General features: G+C 41.9%; 2 protein-coding genes across 3 annotated transcripts in view; one reads left to right on the top strand and one right to left on the bottom strand.

Annotated features, from left to right (window-relative positions):
• The window catches only part of ago4 (argonaute RISC component 4), a 34,460-nt gene extending 27,066 nt beyond the window's left edge, over positions 1–7,394 (bottom strand). For both annotated transcript variants that reach the window (XM_060942996.1, XM_060942997.1), the window contains exons 1-2: positions 7,181–7,394; positions 2,044–2,160 (exon numbers count right to left, since the gene is read on the bottom strand). In XM_060942996.1, the coding sequence (XP_060798979.1) occupies positions 2,044–2,160; positions 7,181–7,199 (136 nt within the window). In that variant the 5' untranslated portion in view covers positions 7,200–7,394. The remainder of the gene's footprint in view (positions 1–2,043; positions 2,161–7,180) is intronic.
• Positions 7,395–7,834: 440 nt separating this feature from the next.
• Positions 7,835–17,658, top strand: part of LOC132900728 (claspin) — a 31,094-nt gene continuing 21,270 nt past the window's right edge. The window contains exons 1-9 of the mRNA XM_060942995.1: positions 7,835–8,068; positions 8,759–8,879; positions 11,019–11,374; positions 11,471–11,632; positions 15,195–15,251; positions 15,333–15,405; positions 15,506–15,608; positions 16,676–17,190; positions 17,329–17,517. Of these exons, the coding sequence (XP_060798978.1) occupies positions 8,045–8,068; positions 8,759–8,879; positions 11,019–11,374; positions 11,471–11,632; positions 15,195–15,251; positions 15,333–15,405; positions 15,506–15,608; positions 16,676–17,190; positions 17,329–17,517 (1,600 nt within the window). The 5' untranslated portion in view covers positions 7,835–8,044. The remainder of the gene's footprint in view (positions 8,069–8,758; positions 8,880–11,018; positions 11,375–11,470; positions 11,633–15,194; positions 15,252–15,332; positions 15,406–15,505; positions 15,609–16,675; positions 17,191–17,328; positions 17,518–17,658) is intronic.

Here is a 17,658-nt window from a genome sequence, read left to right as displayed (position 1 = left end):
AGCTGAGCAGGAGGATCATCCGTGACACCAGGAACACAAGATCTCACCACAGTGAGAGGACAGAGGGAATCCCCACCACTTTTTGCTACAGAGAAGACTACAAATTGGCCCTACAGAACAGCACCGTGAATTTTTTTTGAAAGCCAAACAGACACCATTAAGGACAGGATAGCCCCCCACTTATGCCACTTTTATTCACTGGTACTTTATCAAGTAATGATGCTACAACTAGAAAATACTGTGGATACGAATCTACCATTGGCACACTTTTCTTTTTTTAAATAAAAAGGTATTGGAGTGATGAGGATATTACATTATCTACAATCACTGTCTGCTACTTACATGCTGAAAGTGAAAAAGGAGGCATCTTAAAGCCTAGGTCACAACCAGACGTACGATTTTTTGGCCGTGCGATTTTTGGCGTTTCCCAAATCGCTGCGTTTTTTTTTTGTTCGTGGAGAAAGACGCACGTTGGCCGCAAGTTTGTCTTGCAACCTGAAAAAAACGTAAGCGCCCGTAGAGTTTGTTTGACATGACAAAGAACCTCTGCGGCCGGTCTGCGGCCAGTCTACGGCTCGAAAATCAGCACGTCACACGCGCGCCCTCCGTGCGTTTCTTTGCACGCAGACCGGCCGTAGGAGCACGTATGGCTGGTTGTGACCTAGGCTTAAAGAGAAAAGCCTTCAATTACTCAAGGGGCCTAAAGCTCAACAAGGACCCGAGAACATGCATCTTAAAGGGGAACTGAAGTCATTTTTAAACTTGCTTTATTTCTTAATTAACGTGTTATTCAATTACGCTTTCGGTTTTAGTAGCCTTACATATATCGTGACTCGTACTGGCATATTATACTACACTTATCAGCCTTTTCGGTTTTTAGCCATGTTGAATGCAGTTTGTATGGTCTGAAAGCAGGCGTTGCTTATCCACACGATCTTCACGAGACTTGTGCGAGACTTCACACGTGAAGGGTCAGCGCCGCCATTTTGAAAACTGTTTACACAGCAGCCAGATCGCTATATCATTCCAATTTAGATTAATTTCGAGATTTGCCAGCTTCATCAGTGATGGAGATAATTCCATATGACTTCGAACCAACGTGGAGTAGAGAAGAGTTGGAAGGATGACAGGATAAGGACAAGTCCGTCGCGCTGGTATTTACGTCATTACTATCGCACAATTAAAGCGTGCCAGATCAGGAGGCTGGTGGGTTTTCAAAATAATAAATACATGCATGTATTTTTGTGATAAATGCATATTATACTGAGCGCATTTCCCACATAATCCCAGGGGCAAAGACAGGTTTTTAATTTGGGCACCATGGCGAGTGCAGCGAGCCAACATTTTTTTTTTTTTACTATTTTTGCGCGTAGTGTGCAGAAAATTTGACATATCATTTTTAGTAATTTTTTAAACTAATTATAAATATATCTAGCAATAAAAATAATAGAAATTACATAATCATGTGCAAGTATAAAGTAGTGCTGTATCTAAAAAGTCAAAAGTTTTCTCCAACATTCTGAATAAATTAAAAAGATAAAAATAGTTCATGAATTTTTTATATGCATGAAAAATGGGAAGCAATATGTAATATCAATCTATTTGCACAAGAGTATGAGCAGCAGAGAACTTTAAAATCTCAAACAGTGAAACAATAATGATCTAGAACAATCAAAATATCAAAAATATGACATATGTATCTGTCTAAATTAAGCTATTGATACATATCAAAAAAGCTAGAATGTGTCAATTCAACAATATATCAATTAAAATAAAACAAGATATTAATATACAATATAACCACATAAAAAAATCAAGTACTTGATATAATAGCTTATGCTATATTTTGTAAGCCTAATTATGATCACAGCATCTATTTGGGCGCACATCTATTTCAATTCAACTTCCAATATAATTTGGTATAAATTAATTTGGGCATAAATGGGGTAAAAATTATTTTCACTTAAGTTTAAAAATAAGCTGGTACAAAGCAGATTACATAAAAGTCTCACATAAAATATGTAATAAAAATCCATAGCGTACCTGGCAACTGTAAGGCAGCTGTTGCAGACGACAAGTCAATGACCTCGACCTTGTCAACAATATCGTCTGATGTCTTCTGACTGTTCTGTCGTGTGATAAACCTCTCCATTCCCCCGCCTGTAGACTTAATAATGCCATCGATTTTGCGTTTTCCATGAATATATGAACTGCTGTTCTTATCATGTGATTTACCAGTTGTCTTAGGTCTACCACGACCACTTGTCAATCTATACTATCAACAGTATCACAAACCGACAGCCACGTGTTATCATGAATCGTTAAGAATTTCACAACAAACAAAGGAAGTATATTTTACGACATTCAGACGTCAGAGACTCAGACACGGTTTACGGTAATCGCTAGACGCATTTCATGTTCACTTCATGTTATGAAGCGACTGAACAACAAGTTGAAATATATATATGCCAAAAAATGACATTTAACAATAACTTAAAAATATTTTGGGTTCTCCACCCTTATGAAACAGGATTTTTTTTCTTCTCATTTGGGCGATTTTCGTATGTTCTATTTTGGGCCCTTTGACAAGCCCGTAATTTGGGCGCCGTTATACGGTATGTAATTGGGGCTGTATTTGCCCTTGAATCCTCACTAAGGTTTCGGACAGCACTACAAAACGGCGTCCTCACTATATAGTGCCCTATATAGTGAGTAGGGAGCAATTTCAGACACAGGGAAAACTTCCAGCTTGATTACGTCAGCATTCGAAGGAGGGTGCGCACGCATCTTTGACAACGTTGGCAGATGCTTGTCACTTCGATTTCCGCTGCATGTTTTACTTCCATCCTACAATGTCTCGCACAGGTCTCAGCGAATCTCGTTTACAGCCATTGCTTTGACGTACGGACTGATATTACATAGCATATTTCAGACACTCATAACTTGTTATAGCAGTGACAAAATAGCGGTCAGAAATGCATTCCTACATTTTATAAAATGAGATAAATAGAATTTAGATTTTAAAAAAAAAATTTGCCTTTAGATCCCCTTTAACTCTGTTAGCTGAGGGGAGGGGTGCAGTACAAGCTTTTTTTTTTTTGCCTAATTGGGCCTCGTCCATGCTTGTGCGTTTCCTAAAACTATGTCAACTGCGCCCAACCTCAACCCACTAGACCATAAGGACCCACTTGAAAACTAAATGGTTCATCTCAAGGGATTTATCCTTCTAATAAATAATTATTAACAACGTGTGCCATGGCTAAAGTCTGAACTCATGTCTGAATGAAAGTTCAGCCTACACAGAATACGAGCATATAAACGAATACCAGGAAACATGCTTTAAATGGTATGTTTGGGTTATTCAGCACAACCTGTCATATGCTGAGGTATTCTGAACCATTTACAACAGATGGCTTTGTTCTGCAATATGAAAGATGAGGCACAAACAAATACCAATTTACCATGTGCCCCAACACTAATAATTAGACAGCAGTCTTCAAAATATGCCATCATTATCATCAAATCATCCTGCCTCTAATTACAGTGGGCTTTTGAAATACTGTAAAAAATTACAGTAATACTAAAGCTTTATTTGTCAAAGAACTGTTAATCTCTCCTCCTGATTTATGAAGTGGATACTTATTACCATTCAAACATTTCACACGGAGATAAAAAAAAAAAAAGGTCAGTAAGAAAGTTTCTCACTTCAGAGGTGAAAAGTGGGTTGTCTGGAGACCCTCTCAAGTGTCCAGACCAGAGGGTTTTTTGGGTGGGGTGATTTTTGATTTACTGTCATTAATAAAATCAAGAAGAATAGGCAGATATTAGCCATGGGTATTATAACATTAGCTATTAGAGGAGTCAGAACACATATTGGAGGGGAACAACTGAGTCACATCCACTCACCGGCCACTTTATTAGGTACACCCATACCCTGGCTGTTTGATGCGGTTCTCTAATCAGCCGATCCCTTGACAGCAGCACAATGCATCAAATCATGCAGATACAAATCAAGAGCTTCAGTTAATGTCCACTTCAAACATCAGAACGGGGAAAAATTGTGATCTCTGTAACTTTCACTGTGGCATAAGTGTTGGTGCCAGATGGACTGGTTTGAGTATTTCAGAAACTGCTGGTCTCCTGGGGTTCACACACAACAGTTTCTAGAGTTTACACAGGATGGTGCGAAAAGCAAAAACATTGAGTAAGCGACAGTTCTGTGGGTGGAAACAAACGCCTTGTTGATCAGAGAGGCGAGAGGAAAATGGCCAGATTGGTTTGAGCTGCCAGGAAGGATGCAGCAATTCTTTGCAACCGTGGTGAGCAGAAAAGCATCTCAGTATGCAACAACAGATCATCACACTGGGTTCCACTCCTGCAGCCAAGAACATCTTCAAATCAAGAACAAGTTCCTATTGAAGTGGCCAGTGAGCGTATATTACACCTGAGAAGATCCAAAAGCTGCTTCGATGACTTAGGTTTTGGAGGCTGGCGAGGGGTGTACACAAAAGTATTCCAAATCAAACTTAAACATAGAAAAATAACCTTTTGAACGGGTGATCCCACCACGAACATCATACACTCTAACGGGTTTTACAGACCCTCCAGGATTTCGCGATGTTGCGATTTGCAACTTCAACGCAAATTCAACCAATCCCCGCGAATTCAGGGCGGTGTTGCAATTATATCCAATCACCGCAACTTTCCCGCAAATTTGACCAATCGTTGGCGTCGTCTTAAGGTGACGTCGAAAAACTACCTTCCACCTTACTTCCGTGTATACGTTCAAGAGAAGCAGCATGTGCGAGTCAGTGTTTATATAGGCTTAAATTCTGTGACTGAAAGTGTTATGTTTACAGTGAAGGACTGTGTGCACTTCACATTATTTTTTTTACTTAATACAAGAAGTTAATGGATGCCAACATTTTTGCCAAAATGGTATTTTATTTTCCATTGTTTAGGCAGCTTCAGCATCATACTGTGAGATTCTGTTCAAATCGATTTTTTAATTCTATGAAGCCTGAGCCATTTATTTTATTAGTTTATAATTGTTTAATTTAGTCTTCAGGAGAGACTGCCTGCACACAGTACTAGTATTAATAGGTTTTTTTTCTTACATGAAAGCTGAGGCATTTATATTATATTTTAAGGTAACTTCATGTTGTGCTGTGAGGTTCTATGCACTTCGACTTTTGAACCAACAGGTGCATTTGGATCAGTAAAGCCTATTTTTCTGCATTTTTGTAGTCCTGGTAATCTTTTATATTGGTAAAGATGTTTCTCATTTCTCAGTGTCTTTGTTTTTCTTAATCAGTAGTTTTTCAGTAATAACTTAATATTTAACATGTCACTCAATTTTAATCACAAAAAGAGAAAATGTAACAATTTCTCGCAACTTTCACTTTCTCCCGCAATGTAATCGCAACAAAAACCTATAAATACCGCAACTTTCATCGTAATTTTTTGGAAACCCCCCCGCAACATCAGACATTTTAGCCCGCAACAACCACAAAAAAAAAAGGGCCCGCGGAATCTTGGGGGGACTGGTTTTATTATATGCTAATAATAAACATCTTAATAAACATCTTGGGCAGCACGGTGGTTAGCACAGTCGCTTCACAGCAAGAAGGTTCTGGGTTCGAACCCAGCAGCCAGCGAGGGCCTTTCTGTGCGGAGTTTGCATGTTCTCCCCGTGTTTGCGTGGGTTTCCCCCACAGTTTAAAGACATGCGGTTAGGTTAATATGGGACGGCCTTGGGCTGAGGTGCCCTTGAGCGAGGCACCTAACTGCTCCCCGGGTGCTGTTAGCATAGCTGCCCACTGCTCTGGGTACATGTGTGTGCTCACTGCTTCAGATGGGTTAAATGCAGAGAGGAAATTTCACAAGTGTGTGATGAATAAAGTTCTTTCTTTTTAAATTTGCTCATAAATTAAACTTTGAAGGGTATGCAATTTCTTGCACTCGAGAAAAAAAAAAGCACAAGAGGCATGACTGATTTTAAACTGTTGCAAGATTATCAATTTCAAAATGTGATCTATAGTGTGTGTGTGTCATGTAAACCCATTTTCCAATAGATGCCCGGAGTTAATTTAATCCTGGGCAGCTCAATGTGCTGCTATGCCATGTGGAGGGAAAAACGAGACGAGGGAAAGTCACAGATAGATAAGTTTGAGATGATGGAGAGTACTAATGCACCATTTTTTGCCTGTCTGTGGCATTACTACACTCAGGATCAATGTGTAGTTTTTTTCGAATACAGCTGTAGATCAACACACTGGCGACTCCTTCCGCTTTTCACAGCCTGGCCGCTCAGCACAGGGAAGAAGGAGGAGTGTTTACTCTCATTCGTTGAACCTTTCTATCTCCAGGAAGACAAAACGGGGCTTCATACCAAGGGCTGGAAGTTACAAGAATGCCATTTTGTCCACATGGACCTTAATGTTTTTGTCTGACAGGAAGCAGGGTCCTGATAGCCCGGATGTGTTCAAGTGGCGCGTGAAACCTGTCCATCAGCCGCACAGACAACACTCAATCAAACACCAGTTTATAAACACATTTACAAACCGAGCACTCCCTCATCGTGGGCTTAAACTAGGTAATAACACGATAATTACTACGTCGATGTAATTGACGCTTAGTCTCAGTCACTGCCTCAAATATTCCAAAAGCCCCTGCGTTTTTTGAGACTTAAACACTACTTCCTTTTACAATAAAAGCCTCCGAAATAAGTACAGAACAGGAGCAGACGACCAGCTACCTAACTGACTGACTTTCTTTCTCTTTCTTTCTCTCACGGCTGTGCAAACACACCAGGAAGAAAACTCGCTTCTTGGTTAAATCCCCATCATCGTCGCCACCATACCGAGTCTTCCGCACTGCTGTGTGTGTTACAGTTCACTACGCTCCTACACAATAAATAACTGTCCCGACGTCACACACACACAAACACTTGTTGGCTTTCTGACTAAGTATTCATCTTGGTAAGCAACTATAGTAAACAAGCAAACAAAAGTACAATTCTGACAAAAGAAACGCGGCAGTATGTTTGTTTGTTTTTGTTTTTTTGTCCCTGAGGCCTACAAAACAGCGCAGCCAAACCAAGCCGCGGCCCACAGTGACGCGCTACACCGACCTGCGCTCCACTGTCAGCGGTCACAGGCGCCTCATATTCACCGCTTACCGGGTCCGAGCGCTTCCATGGCCGAGGGCTCTCTCTCCGTCTCTGTCCCGGCCTGGCGGCTCCGTACCGACACTGAAATTGGGGGCGGTATCTCGAAGCTTAATGTGGCTAATTTAAGAACTTGAAGGATACGTATCTGTTCCAGGCGCTGCGTTGTCTTCTGTGTGATTTAAAGCAGATCCATTGGATTTGTAACTGAGCATGCGTGAGGACGTGCGCAGCTTAGTGCGCACGCGCAATTGCGCAGTACATACAAACAGGACATGAATGTGGTCCTGGTAGTGAAATAACCCATGATTAAATAAACCAAGACTATAAATATCCTTTAAATATGGCGCATTTTGTTCTTGAAAACGTTAATTAGTCTAATTGATTGTCGAAAAGGTATGGCCTGCATTTTTAATGAAATCAACGGTAATGTCATTGAAACACTGTTGGAATGTTAATCGCTTGCTGTATGTTTATTTAAAATGTGTAGATATTTTTTATGCGGAGTAGGAAATTGTTTTTCGGTCGCGTTACAAGCGTGCAACTTTAAACACATCGCCGGCTCGGAGACAGAACAGCGTCGCGTGCCAACCGCTGAGCCAATCAGAACGCTTGAAAATGATGACGTGAAAGGCCGGAAGTGCACTTTTCACTCCAGCGCGCGAACAGTTGAATTTTTTTATTCCCTTTTCAGAGGATCAGGCGGGAGATGGTTTTTTACGCCTAGTTTTGTTGTGACGACAAAAAAAACTCTTCCGTTTTCTTTTCGTGGTGTTTATGAGTTCGCTTTTCTTTTGTGTAAAAGCCTTTTTTTGTCGTTGTTGGATTTGTTTTTGATGAGTTTTTGCGCCGAATAGCTCCAGTGGAGGACAAAAGATGAGCCTGCTTCTCTCTGAGCGGGTAAAATGGAGTGCTGGATAAACTTATTAGCTCACTCAAACTCCAGCTAATATCTGCTTCATACAGATAATTTATAGTCATAGTTTATATTAATTATGGAATTTGATTTTGAAAGATTACAATCCACTCAAATGTTAAATAAGGTTAATTAAAAAGTTGTAGCTAGCCTAGCTGTCTTGCTATGTAGTGTAAGTAGCACACCATCAAGCACTGACTCAAAGAGACCAGGCTGTCTAAGACATACTGTAACAACTAATCTATATTTTAACCAAGAGTGTGTACTAGTTAACTGGTAATCTTGTCCAGCTACATATTTTAGCAAATGTTGGCTCTAAATTAGGTATCTAGACATGGCTAGCTTGTTAAGAGTCATGGTTAGGTTACTAAGCCCAGAAGGTTAGTTTCATAGTTACTTTCTAACACTGTTGGGGGGGAAATATGATGGTAGTTAACTGCCCTAGTCCTGCCTTTAACTGCCCTTGACTAGTGAATCAGGACTCAGGTTCATTGCACGCTGGTTATGTTGATGTATAATCCCTCTTTGGTGCTCTAAAGTGGTTGACCGTAAAGCATTATTCCCCTCCAGATCTGTACCCTCCAGATCGAGCCCAGTTTAATCTGTTATCTGTGAGTGTGCTGTGTGTGACAGGTGAAGCTTGAGTCATACAAGTGTTTTCTGTCCGTGCACAGCCTGTTGAGCTTCCTGCTGAGGTCCCTGAGGCAGAGAGTGATTCAGACAGTGGAGTGGGTTCACCCATGGACGAGGGTGTGACTGATGCCGCCGCCGCTGCTGTCGTTCAGGCTGAAGAAGGTAAATCGAGACTTGTTAAAGATGTGAACATATGGGAAGCTGATGTTAACACTTTAGACCCTTTCACATTCAAAACCTGTTAATATATCAGGTTAAAAAAAACCCACACAGGACAGATAACAATTAATAAGTTTTCATTCCGGGCGGCACGGTGGTGTAGTAGTTAGCGCTGTCGCCTCACAGCAACAAGGTCCTGGGTTCGAGCCCAGCGGCCGGCGAGGGCCTTTCTGTGTGGAGTTTGCATGTTCTCCCCGTGTCCGCGTGGGTTTCCTCCGGGTGCTCCGGTTTCCCCCACAGTCCAAAGACATGCAGGTTAGGCTAATTGGTGGCTCTAAATGGTTGTGTGTCAGCCCTGCGATAACCTGGTGACTTGTCCAGGGTGTACCCTGTCTCTCACCCATAGTCAGCTGGGATAGGCTCCAGCTTGCCTGCAACCCTGTAGAACAGGATAAGCGGCTACAGATGATGGATGGAAGTTTTCATTCCCACTCAGTCTTCCGTAATGGTAAAGTAAGGGGTGTTGTATATTCTCACATGAATTTATTCAGCAGGATGGTACGCAGTGCGAAGCTCCATAAAACGTGTAAAACAAGTAAGACTGGATAGGATGTGTAATTCATTCCAACTTCCAGCAATGTTTGCTGATGTTTTTTTTTCTTTGTTGTTTTGAATTTGCCACCAGTCGCTTTACAGTGAGGCAGTATGGAGTATTCAGATTATCTAGGTGTCATTTCCGTCGTAATATTACTGCATCGTTTACGTCACCACCAGCAACATGACGACTGGTCACAACATGTTAATAAACTGGTTCCACTTCCTACTGGAGCCATTGCGAAAGATTACCATTAAAGTTATTCCATCTCCAGGGGATTGTTCAACATTTCAACTTTATTGTTCTACTCCCATTCCTACATGACACCATCACAGCATAATAGTGCTAATCAGTTTTCAGTGAAAATGGGTTATCTGGCCCTGTTTAGATTGGATTAGTTGATCAGGGGGATGTCTGTAATACATTTTTGTTACATATCTCATCAGTGATAAATCTCTCGCATCCGAACAGGAATAAAATGACCACAGGAGGAAAGAGAGGTTCGAGCAAGTTGTATGTCTTTGAACCTGGCACGTTTGCATCACATGTGTCAATTCCTTAAATATCTAATGTTACATGCTGATAAATTAACTGTTAATTATTTTTGAATATAAGCAATAATCGGGCGGCACGGTGGTGTAGTGGTTAGCGTTGTCGCCTCACAGTAAGAAGGTCCGGGTTCGAGCCCCGTGGCCGGAAAGGGCCTTTCTGTGTGGAATTTGCATGTTCTCCGCGTGGGTTTCCTCCGGGTGCTCCGGTTTCCCCCACAGTCCAAAGACATGCAGGTTAGGTTAACTGGTGACTCTAAATTGACCATAGGTGTGAATGTGAGTGTGAATGGTTGTCTGTGTCTATGTGTCAGCCCTGTGATGACCTGGCGACTTGTCCAGGGTGTACCCCGCCTTTCGCCCGTAGTCAGCTGGGATAGGCTCCAGCTTGCCTGCGACCCTGTAGAACAGGATAAAGTGGCTAGAGAGATAATGAGATGAGATAAGCAGTAATCATTTACAGTATTAATTTATCAGCACTTAACATTGTATATTTAAGAAACTGGCTATGATAAGTAATTATTTCATAAGTATACAGGTCATTGTAGAAGATTAAAAGTTGATGCTATTGAGCGCATGTCAATATAAAGTGATGCTTTATGTCTGTAGCTACCATTATAATGGCTCTTTATCGGCCTGTGGGATGTTACTTTCCTGAATGATTTTATTTTCTTTTTGCTCCTGAGGAGGTATTCCCCATTGAGCATGTGTGGTTGAGGTTTTGCTGCCTGGACCAAATGTGTGGTTGAGTGCCTCTTGTAAAGCATTAATTTTTATTTTTTGTGATTTGGGAAGTGTTTCTGTGAGGTAGAGTCACTGATAAGCGCATTATGAGAAGGCAAGTAGGTCTTGTGTTACTAATAGGCATTAAAAAGTATTTAAAATGTTAAATTGAATTCTCTGATCCCTGCATATACTGTGTTTGCTACGAAGTTCAAATACCATGTATGTCTTGACAAGTTCCGTTTTAAACTGTAAGACCTTATCTCAACCTCTAAGCTCAAGATTCAGACGATGACATTGTCATCAACCGGAAGCCCCGTTCCCGGAAGGTTCTCCAGGACAGCGACAGTGAGAAGGATGAAGCCGTGGAAGGTATAGCTGAAGCTGTGTTGCTGTCAGAGTCCAGCGGCGAGGGGACGAAGGCCAGTGAAGACGAGCGACCAAAAGAGAGCCGGGGAAAGAAAATATCTCGTGTTGTCATGTCCAGTGATGAGAGTGAGCCAGAAGATGAGCTTCAAGGAAAACCTAAGGGAGAGACCAAAAAGAGGGGGAAGTCACAGCGACACAAAGAGAAAGAACAGCGCAGAAGTGCTCTGGTGAAACAACTGAAAGAGAAGATGAAAACTTCTGAAGTGAGTTCATTGAGGGTTTTCAGAAAATCACTGTTCAGAAATGTCATCATTGCTAACTGCTGCATTCTTTTTCTCTTTCTCTGTGCGTATTTTCAGGAGTCCCCTTTGCCCAAGGCTTTCAATGACAGTGGTTGTCTGCTGGCTGATAATGACCTGTTTGATGCTCAGCTGGAGGAGGATACGGCAGAGGGGGTGATTGAGGAAGAGGAGTCTCTGGATGCTATCAGAGCTGCTGTGAAAAAGAAGGCCAAGAACAAGGTGTGAGAAAAGCACGAATCATTAACCCTTTGGGGTTGAGAACTTCGCCGGCGAAGCTCGGCAGGTTTAGAATGAGTAGGTCATGTATTGAGATAAATATCTTCGAGTTTTTATCATACAAGCATGATAAACATATTGACAGAAACTTTTATATTTTACACTTTCCTGTGTGCCCACTGCCAAATAATATTATATTTTTAAAATTACCTAAATTGGATGAAACACAAAACTTGTCATCTTACTCAGTCATACCGGAGTCTGAGCGCCACTTATGCATTCATAAAAGACTATTCACATGGTAACAGCATAACGATCACTTTCGCTCTTTCGGTTTCTCTTTCGTAGTGGGAACGCCCACCGTAAACAGGATAAAGTCTGTCAGATATAGTTCGGGCTATTTGGAAGTAAAACTTGTTGCGAGATGGTACACGGATTTCATGAGCTTTGGATGATTCAGCACAGCGAATCAATTCATGATTCAGGACAGCGATTCAGTTCAATCTTACGACGGAGCATTAGGGCCATTCATGAAGGAGAAGATATTTTTTGATATGACGAGATTAAAGTCAACATGTCGACATTAAACTCGAAATTCCGAGAATAAAGTTGAAATTGGATGTCGACTTTAATCTTGATGGGTCGACTTTAAACTCGACATGTCGACAGGAGCATTAGGGCCATTCATGAAGGAGAAGATATTGCGCTTTGCAAGAATGCGGCCACTTCCTCTAAGTCGGTGTAGTTTTTCCTCCTAAAAAGACGGAGTTTTTGGCACAATCTTTTCAGCGTCCTAATACTTATTACCACACCGTGGTTCTGCGCTAAAACAGCGAGTATTTCTTTGTTGCTTAATCCAATACCAAAGTATAATTTCACCAAATTGTCCACGGGTGGCATGTTGAGTACTTGGTCTGATTCAGTGTGGAGCAGTGCTCTGTCTGCATGCAAAACTCAGAAAAAAAATAAACTTTGTTTCTCGACATTTAACGTGTTTGTCGAGATTAAAGTCGACTTGACATCAACTTTATTCTCGACATTTCCAAGTTTAATGTCGACATGTCGAGTTTAAAGTCGACCCATCAAGATTAAAGTCGACATCCAATTTCAACTTTATTCTCGGAATTTCGAGTTTAATGTCGACATGTTGACTTTAATCTCGTCATATCAAAAAATATCTTCTCCTTCATGAATGGCCCTAATGCTCCGTCGTACAATCTTGAGAACTGCAACACTGATGATTTTTTTTTTTTTAACACTTTGTCCTGATCCGGCCGAAGATCAACTCATGTACGTGTAAATAGTCTGTTACTGATGAGCTCGGCTGATATGTGTGTGCTGTAATGCATACACAAGAAAAATGACTGAGCAATTTTTCCTGAGTTAAAAGTATTTTCCTTCTAGTTAATTTCACTCTATTTTGAGTTTAGAGAGTAAAATTTGGAGTGGGAGCAAAATTTCTCATGGCAGAAATGAAGTTAGGACCAAAGCCAAATAATTCGAGAGATGAAAAGATAAATCTGTGTTCGACCGTGTCAAAGAAAGTTGGTTGTGGCTCTGAACGGAGTAAAATAGTACAAGAGTTAATTTCAAGACACACTGAATAGAGTCAAATAACAAAATAAAGTCAAATACCAGATGAATGAAGATGCTTCAAAAGCAGTTTTAGAACTGTGTTGGAATGTGTGAAAAACATTGCCTTACCCATTGTGAATTGACCTGATGGGATTAAGAGATGGCAGTGGGAGGGGTTTTCCCTCTTCTCATTGAATAAAATATTTTACACTTCTCATTTAATACCCCTCCCACTGCCAACCCTTTATCCCAAAACAATAGGACATACATTTTTTGATGGCCAGTTCAAATCAGTGGCGCAGATTTATGTTTTTGTCCTAGATACATTCCTAAGACTGAACAGAATCACCTCAAATGATTAGAACGGTTCGTAAACAATGGGTAAGGTCATGTTTTTTCAAAGTACAATAATGACATACATCTCATCTCATTATCTCTAGCCGCTTTATCCTGTTCTACAGGGTCGCAGGCAAGCTGGAGCCTATCCCAGCTGGCTACGGGCGAAAGGCGGGGTACACCCTGGACAAGTCACCAGGTCATCACAGGGCTGACACATAGACACAGACAACCATTCACACTCACATTCACACCTACGCTCAATTTAGAGTCACCAGTTAACCTAACCTGCATGTCTTTGGACTGTGGGGGAAACCGGAGCACCCGGAGGAAACCCACGCGGACACGGGGAGAACATGCAAACTCCGCACAGAAAGGCCCTCGCCGGCCACGGGGCTCGAACCCGGACATTCTTGCTGTGAGGCGACAGCGCTAACCACTACACCACTGTGCCGCCCAATGACATACATACTACATGGATATTATTGTAGCTGAGCTTGTGCTGAATAAAAAAAAAAAGTGATATGACTTTGAAAATACTGCTTCGACTTGTTGAAATTGACGACAAAATCAGAGCATGCCAAAATCATTAGAGTGCCAGAAAATACCCTCAGACCCCAGAGAGTTAAAGCTACTCAGTGTAGTAGGAATACACATACCCCTTTTCCACCAAATCAGTTCCAGGGCTGGTTTGGGGCCAGTGCCGGTGCTGGTTCACAACTCGTTCAACTTGCGAGCCAGCTGAGAACCAGTTTGTTTTTCCATAGCTTGTGGTGCTAAGGGGAGCCACGTCAGTTACGTCGCTGTATACGTCAGTTACGTCGCTGCGTTTGCATAAACCTTGGCGCGAATATCGAAGCAACAACAACATGAAGAAGCAGCAGCAGCAACAACAATAATGGATGACTTCGCGTTTGTACAGCTGCTGCTTCTCGTCGCTTAAAAATGGCGACCTTTCACGGTCTTGCGATTGTTGTTGGTCTTAACCCCCGCCCCCTGCTGACGTAAGCGATTCTTTCCTCTGGCCCAGCAAAGAGCTGGTGCTAGCCTGGAACCAGTTTTTCTGGCCCCAGAGCCAGTTCTTTGTCAGTGGAAACAGAAAACCCGGTTCCAAATTAAGCACTGGCCCCGAACCAGCCCTGGAACTGCTTTGGTGGAAAAGGGGCAACAGAGGTGGACAACTTGCTGTCCCAGACACCTGGGACAAGCAAATTTGTGATGGTCTTTATTGATCGATTGATTAAAACTTTTATCAGGAGCTGATAAATCTTCTCCTCGGGTCATATACTCATTCTTTCCCTAAAGCTCTATCCAGACAATTAAGTTTCCATGCAGTCTTGGGATAATTTCCTATTTTACATGTGCAATTCTCATTTGATCCCCTCAGTCTATAAATTTCTATAAATATTGACTAGTATCCCTGCAGGTTCCTTAAATACCTAACAATGCAAACAACTCTCTCTCTCCTCCTGTGGTTATTTCACTGCTGTCTGGATACAAGATTTTTGTCATTGAGATGTGTTTAAAAAAAAAAAAAATTATAGACTTCCTGCCAACCCACTCCCACCCCTGATAAACGAATCCAGTCAGAATAGGCCTTTAATGCACTTGGCTAGTAACGTGAAGTGTAAATAATTGTTTCTCCTGACCGCAGCCCCATTTAGATGACTCTGAAGAGGATGAAGGGCAGGAAGGCAAACCCCAGCGCAAGGTACAAGTCATTCATTTGGAAGTATTTTCTCTAGATTTTTTTCTTTCTATTAATTTATTTAACCACTGGCTTGTGCTTTAGGAGAGAAAAGCAGCAAGGGCGAGTAAGGAGGCAATGAAACAGCTCCACAGTGATAGCCAGAGGCTTGTTAGAGGTTAATAGAGTTAATTTATTGAACATAAAGTTGTGCTCACTTTCAATTTGTTCAACTCTTTTAATCTTTTCCCGTTCTGGTTTCTCTTTTGCTTTACCAGAATCTGTAGTAGGACTACCATACCATATGCCAGAACCCAAAGGCATAGACCAGTTCTTCAAGAGAAGAGTTCGTCCTGACAGGCCTGCTATGACGTTGCTGAAGTAGGCACATTCTGCATTACACGTAAACGCTATGTTCACTTTACAAGCCTCATTGTGGAATTTCGATCTGGGTGAGCTGGTTTTTTTTTTTGGGGGGGGGGCTCGGATCAAACACATTCATAATTGCCAGTGACCTGTATCTAACTAATGTGAATGCGTCTGTCCTCCTAAATGGCACGCATGCACGCATTTGATATGTTTTTGCATGCGTCATCTGCGTCACCATCATCACAAGACATATTTGTGAGACGACTCATGGCGGTAGAGCTAACCTAAATGGATGCGCTGGTAGTTAGTGTATGCGTCTCATTTTGCTCTGGAGGACATCACAGTTCATCAGCTGCATGCGATCAGGGAATGATTTTATTCTCACAGTACTTTAGATGTTTTTAACAAGGTGCCACCGCAAAAAGTTTTATCATTTTTATTGCGTGTATCTGAAGCATCTCATATAGTTGTTTGTTTATATAATTTTATTTCTTTTAGTTATTTATTTATGAAGAAACCTATAGTACCTTTTTAGAAATGCTCTTGCCATGAAATAAAGTTTTATCTAATCTAACCTCAGATACTGACATGACATTAAAAAAAAAAAAACCTCACACGTGCACACACGCACGTCGAGAAGGGGGAAAACAAAGCCAAACGGCTTTCTTTTGCCGTTTGCGCAGTTATTGTAGCTCTGCTCCATTGTTGTTTTGCTGCACTGCCAATGCTGGCTGATGAAGACCGTGCTCAGTGCATGCGTATACATGAATTCTGATCTGACTTTTCTCGTTCACGTCCTGTGGCCAACAATCGGATACGTATCCGATCTACGACCACACATGAAAATGTCTCAGATCTCATTTGAAAAGATCTGATTTCTGTCTCAACACAGCCCTGAAAACGTCAGATCTGTGTTGCATGAAGGCAAAATATCAGAATTGAGTCACTTCAGCTTGGTAATGTGAACGTAGCCCAAGTGACCTTTCTCAAAATATGTTTTGTTTTGGTCATTTTTAGATGTTTTTACAATGGTACCCCTAGATCTGTTAATTTTCTGCAATTGTTCCCCCTTCTTCAAGATCTGCCAAATACCAGGCCTACATTATCGAAGCGTCTTCAGCATCCTCTACTACACAAAACCAGTCTGAGGCACCAGAACAGAACCTGAACCCACAGGCTGATCTGAATGAGCCTGATCCAGTCAGCTGTTCCCAACAGGATGGTGCTGCAAATGAACATGATGCACAAACTGCTATTGAAGCCATTGAAGACAAATCAGGGGTTGCAAGTGTTGAGCTCCAGAAGCCAGAGGTCATGGAGGAAGAGTGTGCTCTTCCTTCTGTGGACATGTCTGAGAGTTCTGAACCTCCTCAAGAGGATCATATGGTGCCACAGGTTCAGCAGACTAAGTCTGGGGCAGGGCAGTCAGAACAGGATGGCTCAGCACTGGCTGACCAAGGAACGGTAGTGCCTAAACCCAAGAAGGATAAGCTGGCCAGATTGCGTGAGCTGGGTTTTGAGCCTCCTCCTGTAGCAAGGCTGTGTGCTGATGATGGAGCATTTGTCCAGCTGGAGCCGCAGCAGGCTAACCCTGGTGAGGAAGCACCATGTGTTGATGTAGCAGTGTATAGTAGTGAGTCTTTGGTAGCTTGATTTTACTTTTTAATCAGGCTGTCATGATGGATACTGTTTAATCCCGTTTCATTTAGAATGTGTGTTGTGTGTTGCTCAGGTCTAGAGGCTCTGAAAGAACGTTTTCTGAGGCATGTCCAGCCTGCGCCACGATCTAAAGGAGAGCGATCGCTTCATGTAAACGTGGTGAGGAAGGACAGCACTGTGCCCGGACAGGAGGAGCTGTGTGTTGAATCCATCACTGTCGCAGTCAATGACGAGGAAGAGGAGCCTACACACATGAAGCCAGGTATATACTTTAGAACATATCGTATATATATACAGGGATGAGAATTTTCCGCCGATCGGCGGATTTCCGACTTTTTCAGACCAAAATGATCGTTTCTGAGATCGATGTAAATCCGTTGAGAAATTTTCGGGGGGTATGATT

Source organism: Neoarius graeffei, chromosome 16 (genome assembly GCF_027579695.1).
Source record: "Neoarius graeffei isolate fNeoGra1 chromosome 16, fNeoGra1.pri, whole genome shotgun sequence".
In the NCBI taxonomy this organism is placed as follows: domain Eukaryota; kingdom Metazoa; phylum Chordata; class Actinopteri; order Siluriformes; family Ariidae; genus Neoarius; species Neoarius graeffei.
The sequence above is the reverse complement of the archived record's forward strand: the minus strand, read 5'-3'. Positions and strand labels throughout refer to the sequence as shown.